The 24,908-nt window shown below is 48.6% G+C and overlaps 2 protein-coding genes across 2 annotated transcripts; both read right to left on the bottom strand.

The window, feature by feature from the left end:
- Positions 1-134: 134 nt before the first annotated feature.
- Positions 135-5,678, bottom strand: KISS1 (KiSS-1 metastasis suppressor). The gene is made up of 3 exons (XM_059069229.2): positions 5,518-5,678; positions 2,497-2,617; positions 135-583 (listed from the first exon to the last, which is right to left on the bottom strand). Exons 2-3 carry the CDS (start codon positions 2,597-2,599, stop codon positions 270-272), a joined length of 417 nt encoding a protein of 138 aa, XP_058925212.1. The 5' UTR covers positions 2,600-2,617; positions 5,518-5,678; the 3' UTR covers positions 135-269.
- A 1,274-nt stretch (positions 5,679-6,952) lies between these two features.
- Positions 6,953-24,908, bottom strand: GOLT1A (golgi transport 1A). The gene is made up of 5 exons (XM_059072815.2): positions 24,636-24,908; positions 11,437-11,528; positions 10,233-10,411; positions 8,261-8,324; positions 6,953-7,584 (listed from the first exon to the last, which is right to left on the bottom strand). The coding sequence occupies exons 1-5, from the start codon at positions 24,658-24,660 to the stop codon at positions 7,546-7,548; spliced, it is 399 nt and encodes a 132-aa protein (XP_058928798.1). The 5' UTR covers positions 24,661-24,908; the 3' UTR covers positions 6,953-7,545.

Raw genomic sequence — 24,908 nt, 5'->3', positions numbered from 1 at the left:
TCACGAATTGGGGGAAAAAACAACTTGGTCCTTTACCTCTAGTTTGAAAAACCAGCTGAAGATCCAACTGAGAGAGAAGGGGAGCAATCTCATCCGCGCCGCTTGCAAAAATTAGCCACAGGTCACAAGCAGGTGAGACGGCAGCATTTCCTTTATTGCTTCAGGAAAGAAGCTGCAGGCCCCTCCCACTGCCCCGACCCCAGACCGGGCCCCGAGCCACGCTCGGATCCGCGTCCGGGATTGGAAGGTCTAAGGCCGCACCTCCGCGCTCAGCCCCGCCCGGCGCCTCCGCCGCGGCGGCCAGGCGGCGCAGCCTGTCGCTTTCCGTAACGTAGGCCGAAGGAGTTCCAGTTGTAGGCAGACAGGTCCTTCTCCCGCTGCACCAGTACCGCGCCGCGCGGGGCGGGGATCAGGCGACTGCGGGGGGCGCACAGGCCCGGCATCTGGGGCCCAGCGGAGCTCTCGGGGGGAGGGCACAGCGAGGTCCCCCGAGGGCTCGGCCCGGCAGCGGCGGGTTTCCTCTCCGCGCACCGCGGGCTCTGCGCCCCGGAGGCCAGGAGCGCCGGGGGTCTGAGCCGCGGGCCTAGGACAGAGCCACAGGGAGAGGCCGACGTGAGCCCGGGGCCCGGGAAAGACGGCTTTGGAACACCTACTCACATCCCCATCCTCTGTTTCCCTTTTGTTCCTTGATCCCTAGGAAGCTCAGAGCTCCAAACTCAGCAGCATCTTAGCTTGGGTGGTTAGGCCATTTGCTCCTCCTTCCTTCAACATAGCTTTGATTTCAAATGTTTTACAGAATTGTCTTGAATGTCTTTTATATTGAATTACTTTTTTTTTTTAGGAAGCAAGCAGGGTAGAGCTTGGAAATAAAGAAAACTCAAGCATTTGCTGGACACCCAGCTTTGCTCCTCTTCGTGGCCCTCTGGCTGTCCCGCCCCTGCATCAGGCTCCCACTAGACTGAGCTCCTAGGGCGGTTGGGGCCATCCATGTTCATTCATCTCTGAGTCTCTCAGTCTTGAAAACAGTGCCTTGCACATACTAGGGCCTCAAAAATGCTTGTTAAATATATAAAAGCTAATGAAAGGCTTGTAGTTACAGAAATGAAGCAAGTGAAGCTAAGACTATTGTGCCTCCACACCCCGAACAAGTGTGACCCCTAAAAGGCTATATAAGGACTTCAACAAAGAAGGGAAATTATCTGGGTCGCCTCAACCAGCTCACCTCCCCCACTCCAGGTATAATCTTTCCCCTTCATACTGAGGGTTAATGAGCCTAATTTGGAAGGCACTTCACATGCAAGGCTCATTATCATTAAGTGCACTATACTTTTTAGCAGTAAAGTAGTGCAACTAGCTCTCAGGAGACAATGACCCCAGCAAATTGTGGCAGATCAGTGGAAATGAGGTCTGGGGTGTGAGTGGGTGTGTGTTGGGTGCAGGGTAGTTGGCTTTGAGCCCTGCTCTTCAATGCCCTGGCATACTCTGGAGAAGAGTGGGCATGGTCCAGAGTTAGTTATAATCTTCCTAGGAGGGCCCTGGGCCTGGCTGAGATGGGAGGGACAATGACTTCCTTTCTAGCTACAGCCACCATCCCAGCAGTAGGATCACTGCTTAGGCTATTGTTTTTAGCATCACCTAAAAGCTTTTGCCAAAAAGAGCTAAGAGCTCAATGTCCCCAGGGCAGTGATGATGTTATTCTCTGGGGGATCCTCCCTCACTCAGAAAGAACGCCCCATCCCAGGAGAGAAGACACACTTGGCAAAGGACACCCAGGGCCATGTTCTCTTTGCTTTGGGATAGCTTATGGGCACAGTGATATCTTGTGTATAGAGAGAATGCTGCAAGTTCCATAGCTAGAGGAACTGAGGTCCCCAGAGGCTAAGCCGACCACCCAGCAGTGTTAAACCCCCCTCCTGACTTGGGGATAAGCACTGTCCTAGCTCATGCCCTGTAGAGGGCACTCTTCGGGAGCTCAGTGCCTGCTGGGTTTTCTGCAGCATTGGATTGAGCGACTTTGGGAACGTTTCTTTACCTCTTTGGGCCTCAGTTTCTCTGGGTCATCAGTTTCACAAAGAACTCATAATGTTGACAGATATTAAGGATCTGTCCTTTTGTGTAGGCTTTTTTTTTTTTTGTCAAATTTCCCATAAAGGAACTGAGGTCACTGATAAGACAAACTTGCTTAGTAAATTCCTTCCTAGCACATCTGCACAGAGAGGTGGTTGGTGGAGAGCAGAGCAAACCATGCAGGAGCTCGGTGGTTAACGAGCACCTGAACCTGGGTGAGCCTCCTGATGTCTGTAACAGTGGCAAGTCATTCCTTGCTCGCAAGGTTAGTGAGGCCCCTCAATGTGTTGCATGTATCAGTCTTAGGTTTCCATTAAATGCAGCTTTAAATTCACATCAAGAGGCTAGTCATATCTGAAAAATGTGGTAACTCTCATTTTGCAACAACTCACTTGCTGCCTCCCACCCTTCCTCCCAGACAACACATACCTGTGGCTCTAGGATTCTCCATGGGCGTCGCCTTTTCTAATGTCTCCCTGAAGGAGATGGCACAAAGGAAAAGCATCAGCTGCCAAGAAACCAGTGAGTTCATCCTGGTCCTGGAAGTGTCCTGGGACCAAGACAGAGAAAGGGAGAGGAGGGACTAGGATAGGCACGCCCTCTGGGGCGGTCGTGGGGCAGAGCCCAGGTGAAGTGGGACCCCCGGAAGGGAGGAGACAGCCCCTGCCTTTGGAGGCCCCCAGTGGAGGGATAAGGCTGAACAGACACAGCATGGAAATGGGACTGAGACCACTTGCACCGAATAGTCCAAGCTGAACTCATGCTAGGTGAGCATCATAAGGGAGGGCTTCCTGCAGGTGAGGCCAGTAAGGTTAGGAAGGAAGGAGAAAAGGAAGGAAGGGAGGGAGGGAGGGAGGAAGGTTCCATATCAGTGGAGGGGGTAGGACTGCTTGGGTTGGAAAATGGCCAGGATTCTGAATCTCAGGTTTGCTTGAGAGGAATGTTGGAGAAACAAGGAATGAGATGCAGTGTGGCAGTGAGCAGGGAAAGGTGAAGTGAAGTGGGACGAGGAGTCCCACTGAATGGAGGACGCTGAGGTCCCAACCTGCTCTCTGGAGCCTGGGAGCAGGCACTTCTTCCCTCCATGCTGGGCTCTGCATAAATGACAACTTTCTGTGCTCCACTCTCCCTGCTCGAATGTGCCTTTCCCAAACCTGGCCCAGTTCCCTCCTGCTGTAATGGGAACTTAATTCCTTTCCTTTTTCAAGAAAAAGGAAGACAGAGGCAATCATCTTGCTTGCTCTCATAACCCTTCATAGCCTTGAAAACCGTCATTAAATTGTCTTATTGCCTGTACTTCAGGAAAGAGAAAACAACTTTCCCTGATTTATCAGGTCACCTGTCTCCATATTCTATTCCCCGTGGTCTCTGAGAGGATATGAATTTAATGGGCTTCATGATTTTGGCTGTTGAGCCGGGAGCTGTGTACTCTGACCCCCTCTTCATCCCCTTTCGCCTCGCATCCCCGCCCCCCCAGCTCTTCCAGCTCCCAAGTCTGATTTCTCTTTGAAAAAGTCATCAGGCACGTTGAGACTGTCCAAATATGATTAAAGACAAATTGGTGGAGAGCCAGGCAGCACTGCAGGCTGAGCAGAAGGGAGTGGGTGCCAGATCTAAAGGCTCGAGCCTCCCTCTGTGGTCGAGGGGTAAGTGGGCAGGGCGGGGGGACTGTCATGTGTGCCCGTCAGCTCCTAACGGTGGCTCAGCCCCACGCATCTCTCTGTTGCTGCCCCCACTCCCCGCTGCCACCAGGACGCAGGCATGGGTTAGAGTAAGAATAGGATCAGGAGGACTCAAATCTAGCCACAGCTCCACCCTCCCTCCCTGTGAGACAAGAGCAAGTCACTTCCCATCTCTAGACCTTATTGCTCCGTGTAAAAAATAAGAGCATTGAGTCGGACTGGTCACCGACTGTCCCCTCAAATGGTCACTTATCCTTGAAGACTTTGACTCTGTGACACCCTGAAACCCAGACCATGGCTTTCTGCACCTGCCTTAAGGCCTGGGCGGGGCATGGAGTAGAGAGAGGATTAGTCCGCTAGAGAGAACAGTGTAAAACCACTAGAGAGAACAGTGTAAAACCATTGCTTCTGTGGCTTCAGACCATGGATGCACAGGGTCCAGGTTAGTTCAGAAATCATTCCTGATCGCAGCACCTGGTTGATGCTATGGGTGCACAGGTGTGCTAAGACACAGTGTTGCTTCCCCCAGGCCCTCCCCTGAGATCTAGCACAAGAAATTGAGTCGTAATCAGAATCATCTCAAAATAACATGGTAAATCATAGGCTGGAGGCACGTGAGTACAGGGTGGGTGGGGAGGCCTGGGGGTGTGTCAGAGCCCATGGGAGCCTGATCTGGAGGGTCCAGGCAGGCTTTCTGCAGGGGGTGGCACCTGAGCTGAGTTTCTGAGCACTGAAGGCAGTCCCAGCAAGGGAGCTGGAGCTGGGTGTGGAGGGAAGTGCAGGCCCTCCAGCCTGCCAGGAGGGTGAAACTTTGCTGGAGCGAGAGTGAGTGATGAGGCAGGGGAAGGCGCCACCAGGGGCTTCATCCCGGAGCGGTGTGAGCCAGAGGGGAATGTGTGTAGGTTAGCGTTTCAGATGGAGCATTCAGGCTGCTCTTCAGAGCAGGACGGTGAGTGAGGAAGGGGGCAGAGGGCAGGCTGCGTGGTTAGAAGGTAGTGTTCCTTCTTCATGCTCCTCTCACCCGTATTGCACCCTCTCCGTCCCATCACAGGTGGCACTTACCATGAGAACTTTGGTTTTCCCCCACTACCTGTCCCCAACACATACCTACACCCCTCCCCCAACCCTTGGTTCACTGCCCAGCACAGGGGCTTTTAACTCATGTGGTAGAATTGAGTTGTTTGGAAAAGAAACATCAGCTTCCAAGGGGGCATGAGGGGCTGTCCTGCTGTGGGCATTTTTGTGGTCTCTCTGTCCCAGGGGTTTTGTACCTAGAGAGTAACAGGAATTCCAGGCTTGGTTGGAAAGCTTTTGGGGTGGGGGCAGCTCCCTTCTGGGGTGATCCCATCTCTTAGCGCCAGGGCTGGCAGGGTACACAGGGGCTCTTTGTTTAGATTTGTGTTTGCCATCCACAAATCAGGGAACTGCCCGGAGGAGTCCTATTGAGCCTGTGAGCCCCAGGAGTTCCCCAGCTCCCTCCAGAAGCTTCTGTGGCCTCTCGTTCCAGCCAGAGAGTTCATTCGCTGTATTCATTCTTTCTACAGAAAAGAATCCCCGAGGTCCTGGTTTCATAAAGTGCAAGTCGACGTTATTTACCCAGACATCCCAGAATAATCTGCCCAGCCAAGTAATCAGGGAAGATCGGCACCCCCTTGGCCTGCCTGGGACACCTCTGTCAGTCTTGGAACTGAATTCCTGCTCCCAGCTTGGGAGCCTCCCTGGGTCCGGCCAGACCTCTCCCCTGGTGTGGGTGCTGTAGTGCACCTACCTTGCCTTGGCTCCGTCCTGAGGGGTCTCCGAGGTGATGACACTGCTTGGGTGAGTGAACACCTGGAGGGAGGGAAGATGGGCTCCTGGGCTCGCTGTCAACAGCTCCTTGGTCACGTCCCTTTTATAAAGCCCATGGTGACGTCTCCAGGCATAGGCCCACCTCTGCCTCCCCCTCCCTCCTCCTCAGACCCCCTCAGAGAGCACGGCGCTCCGAGCCGAGCCGATGACGGCTGACTCCCGCCTCCTGGTTCTCATGACTGAAATCAGCCTTTTTGTGCCCGTCCAGAAGCCTTCCAAGGCTGGCTTTCTGATTGCCACTAGTTCTTTCCAGCCTTCTCACCGCTTCTCCCCAGACCCACTCCAAGACACATTCTGCCCCAAACAACATGGGAATGGACTGTTTGGGGGGTGGGGCGGAGTGTCAGCGTGCAATGTTCCCCCTCCAGACAAGTGAGCAGGATGCAGGGGAGGAAGGGGGAGGAGGTGGCACAGTCTGCCCCGGGGGCTCCTTGCTCCCCTTGTGCTCCCGGCTCTGGCAGCTCAGTTGGGGTCTCAGACCAGAAGGCGGCTCCTGGGCTGGGATCTGGGATCTGGGATCTGGGACTGTATGGGGGGATTGTCTCTTTTTTTCTTTCTTCCTTCCTCCCTTCTTTCCGCAAGCAATTCCTGAGCATGTGCTCAGCACAGGGTTTGGAGATGAACATGCAGAGGTCTGATGGGTGAGACAGGTTATGTGAGCAGCTGGCTAAGAAAGCAGCACCTTTGCAGCTCTAGAAGGTGGGCGTACCTGGGAAGCACTAAGGGAACTTGGAGGAGTGCCTTCCAGCTGCAGTGTGTTCGGAGGTGCTGCTCCTGGAGCCCCACAGTCATGTCCTGTGGCACCTCGATCACACCGTTTTGGAATTGCTGTGAGCCTCGCTTTGAAGTGGGGCAGGTCTCCTTCCCTTTGCACTCTCAGCACCCGCTCCTTTGCTCCATACAGACACAGGGACCCTTACAGAGACTTACTAAATGTATGCATTGTGGGGTACTCCTGTCTCTTTCTTGGGCCTGCAAGGATGCGCTTTACCCTTGAATGAAGTGCTTCCCAGGACAGAGACTGGGGCCCTTGGAAGGTAGGGGCTATGTCTCTACCTCAGTACAGAGGCTACCTGGTGGGTGAGCTGTGCAGACATCCACCTAATTAATGGTTGAGAAGCACTTCCCACCATGATGGGGATTAATACCCATCACTTGTTTAATACCTCCTGCTAACAGGGGCTTGCAAACATATTATCTCACTCATTAGGACTAGTAAACACGAGGGTAAGAATGATAGGTCATGAGAGCAGGCCTGCGTCTTGCCATGTGTGTGGGCCTGCCCTGAGTCAGAGAATGGACTAAATGGGCTAGAGACACTGACTTTGGGTCTCAGGCACATTTCAGCTTGGGGATGTTTTTGTTAATTTTTTTATTTATTAATTTTTTTTTTTTAATTTTTGGCTGTATTGGGTCCTCGTTGCTGCTCATGGGCTTTCTCTAGTTGAGGCAAGCGGGGGCTACTCTTTGTTGCAGTACGCGGGCTTCTCATTGTCTTGGCTTCCCCTGTTGCAGACCAGAGGCTCCAGAGCGCAGGCTCTAGAGCACAGGCTCAGTTGCTCCGTGGCATGTGGGATCCTCCCAGGCCAGGGCTCGAACCCATGTCCCCCTCATTGGCAGGTGGATTCTCAACCACTGCGCCACCAGGGAAGCCCCAGCTTGGGGATTTAATCTTTGCTTTTCCTCTGATAAATACAGGGTGGGGTGTGATCCCCGTTCAATCTCGGTGGGACCTGGATCTCTGCTCCCAACTGTCCTGATAGCTTCTTGCGTTAACTTGGGGATTTGAGGTCAGTCACTCGGCTCCATCCTTCCTTCTGGACTTGGAGAGGTCCGGGTATGATGGGGAGATGAGTCAGTGTGGGGTGGGGGCCTGAGGGGGTGGCCCCCATTTCCTTTCCAGCCCCCTCAACCAATGATCCAAGTTCAAGCAGCTTATCTCTGCTGTTCAGACCATTGAGCTGGTGTCTTGAAGCCTCCGGAACAGCTGTGGGAGCCAAGAATCATTACTCCAGACAAAGAGTGCGGAGCAGACTCAATATCTAGGTTATTACGAAGCTGGCCTTGAGAGCAGGGAGCAGTGCCAGGCGCAGATATGGAGAGGGGACAGCAGCGGTGTGTCCAGGGGGCGGGCATGTCAAGGTGCTGGCTTAGAGCCTCTCTGGGCTTCTCAGGGAGCTTATATTCTGTCCAGTGCTTCAGAGAAAGGGAGGGGCAGGGGCTAGGGACCACTGCCCCATGCCTGCCCCAAGGAGAGGACAGAATCTGCCACCTGCTTTTCCTGTTGTCACTGGCTGTCACACATCCTCTCTCTGCCTGGGGCCAAGACTCAGCCTGCTCTCCAGAAGTCTGGCACTTTCTGGCTGGGTCACCTAGACTCCCTAAGGCTCCATTTCTTTGGCTTTAATAGGGAGCTACTGACAAACACCGCTCTCTACACCCACACCTTTGGCACAACTGCTCACACCCCTCATCTCATCTGCTGTTGTCAAATGGAGAAGGTACAGGGAGGGGAAGAGGAGCTGAGGCTGGCCCACCTGGGGAAGGGGCTTTGAGGGGAGATGGGGAAGTGTCCACTGCACCTGGGGCAGCTGTTTCACTAAGTCCGTGTGCTTCCCCCACCCCAAGGCACCGCCACCAAGCCACATGCATAATCCACTTACCATGCTCACGAAGGGGATGTTGGAGGTATTGCCCAAGAAGCCAAAGGCGACAGAGAAAAAGCCCCTAGGAGCAGAGAGGTGGAGGGAGTGGTCAGTGATGGCCCCAGAGGGGAGGATGAGGCCAGTGAGGCTGAGGTCCCCCCAGAGGCTCCAGCTTTGGCACCCAAGAGAATGGGCCCCTGGGCACTGGGGGCGGGCGTGCTTCTGCACCCCTGTTTTTTTGAGAGGCAGCCAAGTGGAGTAGTTAAGAATGAAGGCCCTGAGGTCAGACTCCCTGGGTTCAAATCTTGGCTCTACCACTCACTGGTGCTGTATAAATGTAGGCAAATTTCTTCACTTCTCTGAATCTATTTCCAGATGTAAAATGGGGTTAATAATAATAGTATCTACATCATAGGGCCTTACACAAAGAAATGCTTGGGAAATGTTTATTTTTATTATTGTCACTGTCTTCTCCTCCCTAGACCGGGTGTGTACCGCCTGCTGCAGATTTCCTGGGCTCCAGGCATGGATCCCTATTGGAGGCTGCGCTCACTTTATTCTCCCCCACGCCTCGGCGCCCCATTCTTACCACACACCCCCTGGCATGGATGGGTGATCCCTCAAAGGGCTCGGAGGCACGGAGGTTGGTGTGGGAAGGGGAGCAGAAATCTGAGTTCTGGCTGAGCTACTTCCTTTCCTTGGGCCTCAGGTCCCTGAGGTTCGCTTAGGTCTCTGAGGTCTCTTATAGCTCTGAGGTTTTTGGGTTTTTTTTTTTTTCCCCTTCAATGCTGCTGCAAGGTGTCTTTCTCAAGGTTTACTTTTGGTTAGAACTACTGAGTGGCCCCACTCACACTTCCAAGTCCTCAATAAATGGTAACTATTGTCAGAGTTAGTCTTCACTAAATTGCAAGTTCCTCAGGAAGTTCTCCTCGTTTAGTGCCATATCCCTACACCTAGCCCTGTATTTGGCACGTAGTAGGTACTTTTTATATATCTGACTATTTGAATGAATGCCTGTTTGAATAATGACATCATTGAAAAATAATGGATGGCAGAACACATGTGGGAGAATTTCATTTCCTGCAACCACACTATACGATGTCTCTGAAGTCTAGGGCATCGGGCTGATCAGGTGTTTTCAAGGCTACACTGAGCAAGCTGATGGTTCCAATGAACCTACGGTTCCTGGTCCACAGCTCCTTCCCATGAGTCCATAAGCCATGATTCTTCTAGCCCACATCCTACCCCTGTTCTCTCCACAGTGCCCCAGAGATGGTCTTCCTCAGTATCCTTTTTCTTTCTTCTCCTTAAGGACCCTTCAGTCTTCTCTGAGACCCAACCCACCCCTCAAGGCCTGTCTCAGGTCCTGCTTCCTCTGGGACACCTCGCTGGCCCTGATGGAGGCCACACACCTTCGCTGAGTTCCACCGTGTCTTTCACCAGGCCCAGGCTGACTCTGGATGGGCCGAGGGATATGGGAACATAAGCCAGAGACACCTGGGTCAAGTTCAGATCCTTTGCATACTACTTGTGAGACCTTGTGAGGGGCAGCCTCTCTGAGCATTGGTTTCCTTATCTGCAAGTAGAGGACAATCCTACAGTGGGTTGTGGAGATGACAAAATGAGAGGATGCTTGTGAGCATGCTTGGTGCCTGTGAGGGGCTTAGTAGATTTTAGTTCACTGCCCTTCCTCCCTGTCTGGATTGCCAGACTTGAGGGCAGGTCCTGTGTCTCCTCCCTGGTGATGGGATGGGTACATAGCAGGTACTCCATGTTTACTGATGGATGGGCTGATTCCTCCAACTTATCCCTCAGCCTACGGTTGGTGTCCACCTGATGCTCCTCCCCATTTTCAACCCTTCCGAGGCTCCTGTCTCTTGCAGGATAAAGTCCAGCTTCTGTATGCACTGCTGGTCACGCTGCCCGAGCCTGATCTCAGCCGTTCAGAGGCCCTGGTGGGCCCAGCCAGGGGAAGGGGACCTGCACTCACTTGAAGAGGTTAAAGAAGCCATAGGTTTCCAGGAACATGCCCAGGAGGGGCCAGCGCAGGAGCACAATGACCACGCCCCCCAGGAAGAAGCTGGTGCCCTTGAGCTTGTGCTTCTGGAAGAAGAAGGCAAACGTCTTCCTCAGGCCGATGATGAGGGAGAGGCCGGTCAGGAACAGCAGCTGTGGGAGAGGGAGGGGGTGGGTGTGAGAACAAACGCACTGGCCCCCTCTGCTCCCTCGGGGGTCAGGGGCCAGGCCTGGAGCCACGCATCAGGCCTGGGGCGGGACTTGCTAACTCTTCAAGGAGGGATAATATTGGAGAGGGTGAGTCATTTGAACTGCTTAGGAACAGAAGTGCCCGGAGGCAGGGTGGACCGGGAGACCTTGAAAGTCTCTAGCTTATCACCCAATTCGACCCAATTTCTTGGATCCCAAGCACTTCTTCTTATATGATATCATTTCTCATCACACCTCCTAAGTAAGATGGGAAAGATAGTGAGATTCTCTCCATTTTACGAAGGTGAAGGCTGAAGCCTAAATAGCTTAGGCAGCCACACCCAGAGTCACAGGGCAGTGTCAGGGCTCCTGCCTGTGGCAGCATTCTCCAGGCCCTCCACTCTGTGGCCCTGTCACCACCTTCAGCTTGGCTCCTAAGGATCCCTTAAGAGTGCCTGGCCTCCTGTCAAACTTAACTCTCTGGCTTTCTTCCAGCACGTTCCATGCTTTCCCTCCCCTTCTCCATACCTCTTCTCTTGTTGTTCCATCCACCTGGAAGTGCTTTATCCTCCCCTCACTCATTTATTTTTCTAAATTGTTTTTCATCCTTCTCCCACAGGGCGTGCTCTCTTTTCTCCAAGCACCTTGTTTCATATTAGATGTGTTTATCTTACAGTGACTCTACCACTGCCCCTGCCTTCCTCCCCAGTGCTGTATGTTGATGTGACATTCCTGTCCCTAGGAGGTGGGATTCTGATGGGCGTCTGATTCATCTTGGTACCCTCAGGGCCTTGCCCAGAGCTTGGCACGAGAATCCAGGTCCTTAGATTCTCTGTGCCCCATAGGCTTCACCATCCATCCCCAGCCACCCCTTGCCTGCCTGGGCTTGGTGGTGCCCAGCACCTGGATGGGCACGATCTGAATAAACTCAGGGCTGACCCTCCCGGCAACGGAGACCTCAGGGAGGTTCACAGGGCTTGGGGACTCACGTTTCCGAAGGCCAGGAGCACCGAATCAAAGTACAGGAGCATTCCAAAGAGGATAAAGAAGATGCCGAAGCCGGTGGTGCCCACACCAATCTCTGCAATGGGCAAGGAGGTTGTGGTGGGATGGGCTTTGGGGAGCAGCTTGGGATGCTGGAACCTCCCCCCCATTGCCGCTGGACAGGTGCCCTCTAGGGGGCGGGGGATGGCGTGGCTCCACTGCCATCCAGGAATCTTGGCTTCTGTGCTCTCAGGGAATGACAGGAGGGGAAGGGAAGGATGGGCACGAATCTATGTTTAGCACCTGGAAACTGCTGGTCAGTTCTATATACTCTGGCATCCTGTCCTCACAACATCTCTATGAGGTAGCTAGTGATACTCTCACCACTTTCTATTTTCAGTTTCCTCTTGTCTTCAAATGCCATGTCATCTAGGTCATTATCAGGGTTGGGTCTCTGGCTGAACACAACCCTCTGCCTACTCTGTTCCTGGCCTCTGGCTTTTGGGAGCCGCTTGATGCCCAACTCACACCAGGGCCAAAGGGTACCACTGAAAACTCACAGCCATATCCTCAAAGTGTCTCAGGACTGCCCAGCTGGCCTGCCCTATTTCTCAGGAGGCTTGCCCTCCTGAGCAATTCTTCACAGTGTCTCCTTCCTTCTCTAAACTGCCCCGGTTCCCAGCCTTCTGATGACGGCCTCTCGCACTTGACTGGGAAAGAGAAGTTATTGACCAGAAATGTGCTCCTCACCTCGGAGTCTACACCCCAGCCAGCATCGTGGCTGCCCTGCCAAACCCCTCCCTCGGAATCCTAACTTCAGCCACAGGTGGGCCCCAGCAACAGCGTGTCTTTTGCTTTGTGTCTCTTCCTTCTTTGAACTACAGGAGTTGGCTCAGAGCCAGGGAGCCCAGCACAGATATGCAGGCTACTTAGGATATGAAGTTCCCTTTCTCTTAAACCCCCTCCATCACACAGAATTGTTAATTTTACTTTATCTGTGCCACTCTGGTAGTCAACAAATGACAATTCATTGTGTTGCTTCATTTTTAAATGGATTTTATCTTAAATTACAATAAAATACAAGTAAAATGCATCACCTTAACCATTTTTAGGTATACAGTTCAGTGGTACTAAGTACATTCACCTTGTTGTGCTATCGCCACCACCCACATCCAGAACTCTTTTCATCTTGCAAAACTGAAACTCTGTACCCTCTAAACAACTCCCCGTTCCCCGCTCTCTCTGGCAACCACCATTCTACTTTGTATGGTTCTAACTAGTCTAGGTACCTCATATGATTGGAATCATACAGTACTTGTCTCTGTGTGACTGCCTTATTTTACTCAGCATAATGTCTTCAAGGTTTATCCATGTTGTAGCATGTGTCAGAATTTCCTTCCTTTTTAAGGCTGAATAATATTCCATTGTATGCATATACTACATTTTGTTTATCTAGTCATCTGTGGATGCATGTGGGTTGCTTCCACCTTTTGGCTATTGTAAATAATAATAATAATGCTACTGTGAGCACGGGTGAACAAATATCTCTCCGAGACTCTACTTTCACTTCTTTTGGGTATATAACCAGAAGTAGAATTGCTGGGTCATATGGTAGTTCTACTTTTAAGTTCTTGAGAAACCACCATACTGCTTCCCACAGAAGTTACACCACTTTACATCCCTGGTAGTGGTGTACAAGGGGTTCCAACTTCTCTACATCCTCACCAACACTTGTTACTTTCTGTTTTTTTTGCTTTGTTTTGTTTTTGATAGCATCCATCCTAAGGGGTGTGAGGTGGTATCTCATTGAGGTTTTGATTTGCATTTCCTTGATGATTAGTGGTGTTGAGTATCTTTCATGTGCTTGTTGGTCATTTGTATATCTTCTTTGGAGAAGTGTCTGTTCAAGTCCTTTGCCCATTTTTAAAACAGGTTGTTTGGGGTTTTTTGTTGTTCAGTTGTAGGAGTCCTTTGTATATTCTGTATAGTAACCCCTTATCAGATACAAGATTTGCCAATATTTTCTCCTTTTCTGTAGGTTGCCTTTTCACTCTTTTGATTGTGTCCTTTGATGCACAGAAGTTTTAAATTTTCATATAGTCCAGTGTATCTATTTTTTTCTTTAGTTGCCTGTGCTTTTGGTATCACACCCAAGAAATAATGGTCAAATTCAGCATCATGAAGCTTTTCTCCTATGTTTTCTTCTAAGAGTTTGTTTTAGATCTTACTTAGAGCTAAAATGAACTTTGAGTTAATTTTTACATATGGTGTAAGGTATGGGTCCGATTTCATTCTTTTGCCTGTGAATATCCAGTTTTCCCAACATCATTTGTTGAAAAGACTGTCCTTTCTCCATTGAACGGTCTTGGCACCCTTGTGGAAAACCATGTGGCCATATATGCCAGGGTTTATTTCTGGGCTCTCTTTTATATTCCACTGGTCTCTATGTCTGTCTTTATGCCAGTCCCACACTGTTTTGATTACAGTAGGTTTGTAATAAGTTTTGAAATCAGGAATTTTGAAACCTCCAACTTTGTTCTTCTTTTTAAAGATTGCTTTGGCTATTCAAGATCCCTTGAGATTCCATGTGAATTTTAGGATGGATTTTTCTATTTCTGCAAAAAACGCCATTGGGATTTTGATAGATTATTGCATTGAATCTGTAGACTACCTTCTGTAGTATTGACATCTTAACAATATTAAGTCTTCCAATCCATGAATATGGGTCTTTCTACCTATTTGTGTCTTTTAAAATTTCTTTCAGCAATATTTTGTAGTTTCCAGGGTACAAGCCTTTTGCCTCCTTATTTAGGTTTATTCCTAAGTATTTTATTCTTTTTGATGCTATGGTAAATGGAACTGTGTTGCTTCCTTTTAAAAAATTACTGATGAGGTACAACTTTAAGTTTATATTGTATATACAGTTTTGCAACTTGCTTTATTTACTTAATATAGCTAAAATGCCTTATTTTCTTTTTGCTGTAAATTATATGGTGAATAGGGTTAGGGCAAGAGTGCCTTTTAAAACTACAACATGTATAACTTTATTAAAAATGGCTTAACTTTTACAAAGAAAACACAGGTAATTTTTAAAGAGTAAAATTTTACTGGGCTTGTTAACTAACATCTTAGAATTGATCCTTACAATCTCTATGAAATTGGTATTATTGCCATGTTTCTACAGAGAGTTGTAAAAAGTTGTTAAAAGTCTGGTTGTTAAGAGCCAGAACTGGGCTTCCCTGGTGGCGCTAGTGGTTGAGAGTCCGCCTGCCGATGCAGGGGACACGGAGTTCGTGCCCCGGTCCGGGAAGATCCCACATGCCGCGGAGCGGCTGGGCCCGTGAGCCATGGCCGCTGAGCCTGCGCGTCCGGAGCCTGTGCTCCGCAACGGGAGAGGCCACAGCAGTGAGAGGCCCGCGTACCGCAAAAAAAAAAAAAAAAAAAAAAAAGAGGCAGAACTGTAAAAACAAAACAAAAACAAAATTATGAAGATTAGGCTTACTGGCTAAATTATATTTACAACTGAAAGAAAATGAAACACAATAGTCTTTCAGGTAGGTAGTTAATCTTTCCTAATCTGTTACCATACAGATCTTAAGAGGATTAGGATCAATTCCAGTATAGAAATAAGGCCAAAGGACTTCTTTAAAAGATCATTAAAAGGGCTTCCCTGGTGGCGCAGTGGTCGAGCGTCCGCCTGCCGATGCAGGGGACGCGGGTTCGTGCCCCGGTCCGGGAAGATCCCACATGCCGCGGAGCGGCTGGGCCCGTGAGCCGTGGCCGCTGAGCCTGCGCGTCCGGAGCCTGTGCTCCGCAACGGGAGAGGCCACAACAGTGAGAGGCCCGCATACCGCAAAAAAAAAAAAAAAAAAAAAAAAAAGATCATTAAAAATACAGAGATGAGATTTATTGTTCAAATTATGGATTAAAACCTCGTTCAACTCATATTCTAGAAAAATGCCAGTCTAATTGGGTCTCCCTTTTGGCTGAGCTGGATTTGCTAGGAACCAGTACATCATTTCTCTCAGCATAACACCCCCACACCCCCACACCCCCCTGCCCAGAATCCATATGTTACTAATGACGATGCCTCCTGTTTCTGACAAATCTCTGTAATCTATTCAAGTTTGTTTCCTATTTCCATCTCCTAGAATGCCTGCCTGAATTAAATCTCTTAGAACCCAAGACACTGGGTAGAGCACAACCCCCTTGGTCTTATGAAGGTTGTGTTCTGTCTTTCCATGTTGCATGATTTTTCTACCCTCAGAGACAATAAGTTGAGGATCTAGAAGTACATCTATCTTGTCATGATAATTTTACATGGGCCAGGGTACTGTGGAGGAAGACCACAACCATATTTCTTTAATCTGAATGACAAAGGTATTTTAAGTTTTTATGCCTGTTATAAAGATCTCTTATTAGCTTACACTCACCATAAAAATAGGTCAGTTCTGACAATACACCCTTCCGCTCTATCTCCCTTAGTAGATATTTTTGTGTGGAAACATAACATGGGCATTTTATTGGGTTTTCATTTTGTTTTGTTAAAATATCCACATGCCCATCCTGTAAACACTGAAGTAACAGCCTCTTACTCATTTTGTAGAAATAGCATACATTTCTCAAATTCATATTTCATGTCTTCTCTCCCACATTATACTTTTTCCTGCAACAATGATTTGCTGGCTTGTATGGTTATTACTTTTCCGACTTGTTCCACACTGCCCTTCAAGGGCTGGTGCATTTCCAGAATTTTTCTGCAATGGAGGCAGCCTTCTTTATGGGCCACAATTAGTGCTTCCAGCGTTCAGTGGAGAAACTGCACTGTGAACACAAAACCCCACAGAAAAGGGTCAGAAACTGTCTTTCTCACACACAAGCCTCAGACCTTGCTCTGCCTCTCACCTGTGGAGTAGCTGTGGGATTTCAGTCAAATTACCAGCCAGGGGCTCTGCTCCTGAAGTTCTTCTTGGGGCAGAAAGCGTGGCGGATGGGACACATCACCAGGAGTGACAGCAGTGCCTGCAGCCCACCGTCCCCAGGATGCAGACAGTTGGGGCGGCGCACCCCTTGCTGGAGGTCACCCAGTCTCCAGGCTCTGGGGCAGAGAACAGCTGGGAGACTGAAGGAACTCTCCAGAGAGGCCTGGCTCTCCAGGGCGCCACCTGGTGAGAAGTGGGGCCCCTCCCAGACTGCAGAGAACAACCGGGCTGATGGCTGCTCAGAAGTCCTGTTCAGACCCCACCCTGCAGCACTAACTGAAGCCAGGTTCAATGTCTTTCTTGCTTCCAGAAAGCAGCTACAGCTCCAAGGAAAGCAATATCCCCTGAAGCAGACAGATGGGTCCCTCTGGTCTGAGGCTATGCAAGGGAGCCTCAGATACCGTTCACTTTCTCTCTCCCTCTTTTTAAAAAAAATTTATGTATTTATTTGTTTATTTGGCTGTGTTGGGTCTTCACTGCTGCTCATGGGCTTTCTCTAGTTGTGGCGAGAGGGGGCTACTCTTCGTTGTGGTGCATGGGCTTCATTGCCGTGGCTTCTCGTTGCAGAGCACAGGCTCTAGGCACGCAGGCTTCAGTAGTTGTGGCTTGTGGGCTTAGTTGCTCCACGGCATGTGGGATTTCCCAGACCAGGGCTCGAACCTGTGTGGCCTGCATTGGCAGGCAGATTCTTTTTTATTTTTTTATTTACTTACTTACTTATTTTTGGCTGCGTTGGGTCTTCATTGCTGTGCACAGGCTTTCTCTAGTTGCAGCAAGTGGGGGCTACTCTTCGTTGTGGTGTGCGGGCTTCTCGCTGTGGTGGCTTCTCTTGTTGCAGAGCAGGGCTCTAGGTGTATGGGCTTCAGTAGTTGTGGCACACAGGCTCAGTAGTTGTGGCTTTCAGGCTCTAGAATTCAGGCTCAATAGTTGTGGCGCACGGGCTTAGTTGCTCCGCAGCATGTAGGATCTTCTCCGAACATGGCTCAAACCCACGTCTCCTGCACTGGCAGGTGGATTCTTAACCACTGAGCCACCAGGGAAGCCCAGCAGGCAGATTCTTAACCACTGCCAGGGAAGTCCCTCTCCCTCTTTTTAAAAAATCAATATCAAATGGACATAAAATTTGCCAGTACAAAGAATTTTTTTCCTGAACCATTTGAAAGCAGTTGCCACCGGCTATCTCATCACCCCTGAATACTTGGCTGTGGTTTCCTTTATTCTCCTATAGAGCCAGGACACAACGTCATAGTCAGGAGATTAACACTGATGCATTACTACCATCCAACCCTCAGACCCCATTAAGATTTCATCAGTTGTCACAGTCATATTCACGGCAAAAAGATCCAGTTCAGAATCACATGTGGCATGTGGTTGCCATGTCTCTTCAGGCTGTTTTGTCTGAAACAGTTCCTCAGTCTCTCCTTGACATGACCTTGACATGTCAAGGTCAAGATTTGGGCCAGTTATTCTGTAGCTGTCCCTCTGTTTGGGTTTGTCTGATGTTTCCTCATGACTATATTCAGGTTATGCAGAGATATCAACAAGAGGTGATGCTGTGTTCTTCTCACTGCATCTATTAGGTGATGCACAGTTCCAATTTGACCTGTTACTGAATGACGTTTCTTTAAGTACCTCATCAAGGCGGAGTCTGCAGGCCCCTCCACCATAAAGTTACTCTCCAGTTTCCACCCCACCCCTTCCAGGATGCCCCCCCTCCCCCTGGCCTGGCACCAGGCAAACCCCAGTGTGAACCCACCAGCCCAGCGAGGGCCCCCTGCTACCTCATGGCTTTAGGACTGAATTGTTCAGGAAGAGGAAGGAGGCAAAGGGGAAGAGAAAGAGCCTTGTTTCTCTTTTCAGAATTAATAACAGTGATTAATAGTAATAATTGTTAACACTAATGAACACATGGTGCCAGGCAGTCTAAGCACTTTATATGTATTAACTCGTTTAATTTTCATAACTGCCTATGGGTATGCTTTAGCCCCATTTCACAAACAGAACGGAAACACTGAGAGGTCTTAACCTGTTCCCAGGGGTGCACAGCCAGCAGCTGGCAGAACCAGGGTGTGAACCCAGTAGACAGGCTCTAGAAAAAGTGCCTTTAACCAACCCTGTCCGATCCACTTCTGCCCCCACCCCCTCTACAGAGAGCCTCTTGCTTGGGCCTCCCAAGATGTCCATGTTCCCAAATCCAAAGGAGAAGGGCCGGTCCTCATCTGTCAGCAGTTGGCCACTCCCTTTTTGAAATATCCTGTGGTGGGTTCCGTGACACCATATTCTTGATTTCTTCCTGCTGTTCTGGCCACTCTTTCCCAGGCTTCTTCGCCAGCTCCCACTTCTTTCTCTTCTCTTGGGGTTTGAATTGCTCAGGGCTTCAGCTCCAGCTCATTTCTCTTCTCATTCTAGTTTCACACGAGTTTCCACATCTTTAAGTGTCTCTTGTGTGCTGACAATGTTGATATTTATCTTTCTAGTCCATGCCTCCTTTGAGCTTCCAAACTCCTATCCAGCTGCTTACTTGGCATATCTGCATGTTTTTCTCTCTCCAAGGCATCTTGAACTCAACAGGTCCAAACTGAGCTATTGATTTTCCTTCCTTAAAGCTGCACCTGGCACAGTTTTCCCCAAATGAAAGAAATGTCATCACCACCCACTCAGCAGCTCGAGGCAGAAGCCCAAGAGCCATCACTGAGTCTCCCTCACTTTTCCTACCACCCCTCCTCCATTCAATCCACAGCTAAGTTTTATTGCTTCTTCGTCCTAAATGTATCTTGAAAGCTGTCCATTTCTCTCCACTCGTACCACTTAATTCTAAGCCACCATTATCTCTTTCCTGGACTCCTGCGACATCCCCAGGTAGTCTTCCTGCTTCATTCCTGCCACCCTCTTATCCCTTCTCCACACAGCAGTCAGGGGCCTTGGAAAACATGTAATCCGCTCATATTAGCACAGCGTACAATCCATCACGGCTCCCCACTGGCTTAGAATGCAACAGTGTCCTCCCACCCATGCCTTGGCTTACAGGCCCTGCATGATGGGGCCTAGGCTTGCTTGTCCAACTTCATCTTCCGCCCTTGCCTGCCATACTCCGAACACATCATTGTTTCCATGACGAGCCTTCCTGCCTCAGGGCCTTTGTACGTGCGGTTTCTCCCCACTTGCTATCTGCCCAACACACACTCCTTCAGGTCTCAACGCAAATGTCGGTTTCTCAGGGAAACCTGGTCCACTATCTGTTCCCGACTTAATCTGGTTCCCTCATATTTTTTCTCTTTGTAGGACTGACTTAGCACATTCTTCATAGAACTTAGCACATTTTGGTTTAATGTTGGCTTGCCCCTGGGCTCAGGCCTCAGCGCTCTTCTATTTTTTGCCCTAAGTCAGTGTTTCTCAACTTGGGGTGGAGGGGGGTGGGGCTGATGGGTAGGTTAGCAATTTTGTTCCCCTGGGGACATTTGGTAACAGAAGACATTTTGATGGTCACAAGTGGGAGTGACAGTGTGCTACTGCCATCTAGTGGATAGAGGCCAGGGATGCTGCTAAAATCCTACAATGGACAGGACAGATCCCCCTCCCCCCACAACAAAGAACTACTCTGCCCCCAAATGTCAGTAGTGGGGAGGCTGAGAAACTGTGCCCAGGAGATCTTATGGTTTTACATACCATCCTTACGCTGGCAACTCCCAAATTTCTCTCCATTGCAGACTAATATACCTGACTACCTACTTGACATCGAACTCGAAATGTCTAAAACCCAACTCCTGCTTTCCCCCCTACTCAACCCTTCTAATTGCTCAGGCTGAAAATATTGGAGGTATTCTTGAATTCTTTCTCTCACAACCCACAACCAGTCCATCAGCAAATCCTTTCAGAAATTTCCTCAGTGCAGATCCAGCACTGACTACTCCCCACCAGTTTGCTGCTACCACCCTGGTCTTCTCCACTGTCTCTCACCTCAGAAGTGGTCTCCTCCGTTACCTCTCACCTCTGAACTGGTCTCCACTGCCTCTCACCTCAGAACTGGTCTCCACCGTCTCTCACCTCAGAACTGGTTTCCTCCATCACCTCTTACCTCGGAACTGGTCTCCTTCACCACCTCTTACCTTGGAACTGGTCTCCTTCACCATCTCTTGCCTCAAAACTGGTCTCTCTATTGCTGACCCCACCCCTCCACAGTCTGTCTATTCTCAATCCATCACCCAGAGTGATCTTTTAAAAATATAAGAATATCTAAAAGGAATCCAAATCGGAAAAGAAGAAGTAAAGCTGTCACTGTTTGCAGATGACATGATAGTATACATAGAGAATCCTAAAGATGCTACCAGAAAACTACTAGAGCTAATCAATGAATTTGGTAAAGTAGCAGGATACAAAATTAATGCACAGAAATCTCTGGCATTCCTATACACTAATGATGAAAAATCTGAAAGTGAAATTAAGAAAACACTCCCATTTACCATCGCAACAAAAAGAACAAAATATCTAGGAATAAACCTACCTAAGGAGACAAAAGACCTGTATGCAGAAAATTATAAGACACTGATGAAAGAAATTAAAGATGATACAAATAGATGGAGAGATATACCATGTTCTTGGATTGGAAGAATCAGCATTGTGAAAATGACTCTGCTACCCAAAGCAATCTACAGATTCGATGCAATCCCTATCAAACTACCACTGGTATTTTTCACAGAACTAGGACAAAAAATTTCATAATTTGTATGGAAACACAAAAGACCCCGAATAGCCAAAGCAATCTTGAGAACGAAAAACGGAGCTGGAGGAATCAGGCTCCCTGGCTTCAGACTATACTACAAAGCTACAGTAATCAAGACAGTATGGTACTGGCACAAAAACAAATATAGATCAATGGAACAGGATAGAAAGCCCAGAGATAAACCCACGCACTATGGTCACCTTATCTTTGACAAAGGAGGCAGGAATGTACAGTGGAGAAAGGACAGCCTCTTCAATAAGTGGTGCTGGGAAAACTGGACAGCTACATGTAAAAGTATGAAATTAGAACACTCCCTAACACCATACACAAAAATAAGCTCAAAATGGTTTAAAGACCTAAATGTAAGGCCAGAAACTATCAAACTCTTAGAGGAAAACATAGGCAGAACACTCTATGACATAAATCACAGCAAGATCCTTTTTGACCCACCTCCTAGAGAAATGGAAATAAAAACAAAAATAAACAAATGGGACCTAATGAAACTTAAAAGCTTTTGCATAGCAAAGGAAAACATAAACAAGACCAAAAGACAACCCTCAGAATGGGAGAAAATATTTGCAAATGAAGCAACTGACAAAGGATTAATTTCCAAAATTTATAAGCAACTCATGCAGCTCAATAACAAAAAAACAAACAACCCAATCCAAAAATGGGCAGAAGAACTAAATAGACATTTCTCCAAAGAAGATATACAGATTGCTAACAAACACATGAAAGAATGCTCAACCTCATTAATCATTAGAGAAATGCAAATCAAAACTACAATGAGATATCATCTCACACCAGTCAGATTGGCCATCATCAAAAACTCTAGAAACAATAAATGCTGGAGAGGGTGTGGAGAAAAGGGAACCCTCTTGCACTGCTGGTGGGAATGTAAATTGATACAGCTGCTATGGAGAACAGTATGGAGGTTCCTTAAAAAACTACAAATAGAACTACCATACGACCCAGCAATCCCACTACTGGGCATATACCCTGAGAAAACCATAATTCAGAAAGACTCATGTACCAAAATGTTCATTGCAGCTCTATTTACAATAGCCAGGACATGGAAGCAACCTAAGTGTCCATCAACAGATGAATGGATAAAGAAGATGTGGCACATATATACAATGGAATATTACTCAGCCATAAAAAGAAATGAAACTGAGTTATTTATAATGAGGTGGATGGACCTGGAGTCTGTCATACAGAGTGAAGTAAGTCAGAAGGAGAAAAACAAATACCGTATGCTAACACATATATATGGACTCTAAGGGAAAAAAATGTCATGAAGAGATTAGTAGTAGGACGGGAATAAAACACAGACTTACTCGAGCATGGACTTGAGGATATGGGGAGGGGGAAGGGTGGGCTGTGACGAAGTGAGAGAGTGGCAGGGACATATACACACTATCAAATGTAAATTAGATAGCTAGTGGGAAGCTGCTGCATAGCACAGGGAGATCACCTCTGTGCTTTGTGACCACCTAGAGGGGTGGGATAGGGAGGGTGGGAGAGAGGGTGATGCAAGAGGGAAGAGATATGGGAACATATGTATATGTATAACTGATTCAGTTTGTTGTAAAGGAAAAACTAACACACTATTGTAAAACAATTATACTCCAATAAAGATAAAAAAAAAAAAAAAAAAAAAAGAGTCATGTACCAAAATGTTCATTGAAGCTCTATTTACAATAGCCAGGAGATGGAAGCAACCTAAGTGTCCATCATCAGATGAATGAATAAAGAAGATGTGGCACATATATACAGTGGAATATTACTCAGCCATAAAAAGAAACGAAACTGAGTTATTTGTAGTGAGGTGGATGGACCTGGAGTCTGTCATACAGAGTGAAGTAAGTCAGAAAGAGAAAGACAAATACTGTATGCTTCAGCCAAATACCGTATGCTTCCACATATATATGGAATCTAAGAAAAAAAAATGTCATGAAGAACCTAGGGGTAAGATGGGAATAAAGACACAGACCTACTAGAGAATGGACTTGAGGATATGGGGAGGGGGAAGGGTAAGCTGGGACAAAGTGAGAGAGTGGCATGGACATATACATACGCTACCAAACGTAGAATAGATAGCTAGTGGGAAGGAGCCGCATAGCACAGGGAGATCAGCTCAGTGCTTTGTGACCACCTAGAGGGGTGGGATAGGGAGGGTGGGAGGGAGGGAGACGCAAGAGGGAAGAGATATGGGAACATATGTATATGTATGGCTGATTCACTTTGTTATAAAGCAGAAACTAATACAACATTGTAAAGCAATTATACTCCAATAAAGATGTTAAAAAAAAAAAATATATATATATATATATATAAAAGCAGATCATATCACTACTCTGAACAAAACCTTCTAATGGTTTCCCATTTTATGGAGATAAAACCAAAATTCTTACACAGCCTGGCCTCTGAGTAACCCCCCTGACTATCCTCCTACTGCTCTCCCCCTCCTCACTTTGTTCCACTCACACCAGCCTCCTTGTTTTTCAAACACACCAAAGTATGCTAATGCCTCAGGGCCTTTGCACTGGCGGTCCCCTCTACCTAGAACATTTCCCCCCCTCCCGCCAGACAGCTGCGTGACTTTGCTCCCTCACTTCCTATGGGTCTCTGTATAAAAGTACCTTCCCAGGTAAGCTTAGTGACCACTCTATACAAAACAGTTACCCCTCCTACCCCGCACTCCCAAGCCTCTTTACCCTGTTTTATTTTTGTCCAGAGGGAGGTATCACCATCTGACATACTACATACTGACTTCATCTGCTAATTACCTGTTTCCTCATTCTGGAACATAAGCAGGGAATATGTCTGTTCCATTCACTGTTGCATACCCTGTGCCCAAAACAGTGCTTAGTGCATAAAGGAGACAAATTTGTCCAGTGAATGAATGAATCTTATCTCCAGTTCACAGATAAGACACTGGCTTTAAGTAACTCACCCAATTGAAACTTACAGAGCCACAGTTTTCACCACTTCTCCTGGACCTTGGGAGTACCTCCCTGCCCTCTTCCCTGAATAAAGGGGAAAGATATTTAGGAGTGAGGACAGAGTGATTTGGGGAGGGGATTTGAGTTTAGTTTCTGATAAGAAGGAGCCAGAGCCACAGGATACCCTAAGAGTTTGTGGGGGAAAGATGTCTCAATAGGCGGAGGCCTTCCGGGTCCACCCTTGTAGTATCCCATGTTTAAGAATCCTGAATGGGGAAGGGACCAGCCTGAGTGGTGAATTTGCCAGTTCCTCCAGGCACCAGCCTCTGGCTACCTGGGGACCTGGGCAAACCACCCCCCCCCCCCCCGAAGGCAGGGAGCCACACCCAGTCCAGGCCCTGCTGCCTGAAGGATGCCAACAGGGCAGCTCCCAGCCACTAGCTCCAGAGGTCGCCTTGCAGGTTCCCCAGAGAAAGATCCCGGCTGGGAGGGGCTGCATCTTCACCCACCCTAGCCGGTCCAGCCAGCCCCCTCGAGCACCGTCCCCTCGCACTCACTCTGCCATTCGGTGATGGAGATCATGCTGCGGGCTGCCTGGGGGACCTTCCGGGTGGAAGCTGGCAAGGGGTGAGGAGCCCAGAAGATCGAACTTGTACATGCCCAAGGGAACTTGACCCTTGGTAAGTTGTGAAATGAGCCTCTGGTAAATCATTAACTCCCCCTAGACAGACACAGACATGCACGCACGCGCGCGCGCGCACACACACACGCACACACACGCACACACACGCACACACGGCTGCTTAAAGTCAGAAGTCTCCCTCCGGGTT

Source organism: Kogia breviceps, chromosome 1 (assembly GCF_026419965.1).
Source record: "Kogia breviceps isolate mKogBre1 chromosome 1, mKogBre1 haplotype 1, whole genome shotgun sequence".
In the NCBI taxonomy this organism is placed as follows: domain Eukaryota; kingdom Metazoa; phylum Chordata; class Mammalia; order Artiodactyla; family Physeteridae; genus Kogia; species Kogia breviceps.
This window is presented reverse-complemented; position numbering and strand designations above follow the sequence as displayed.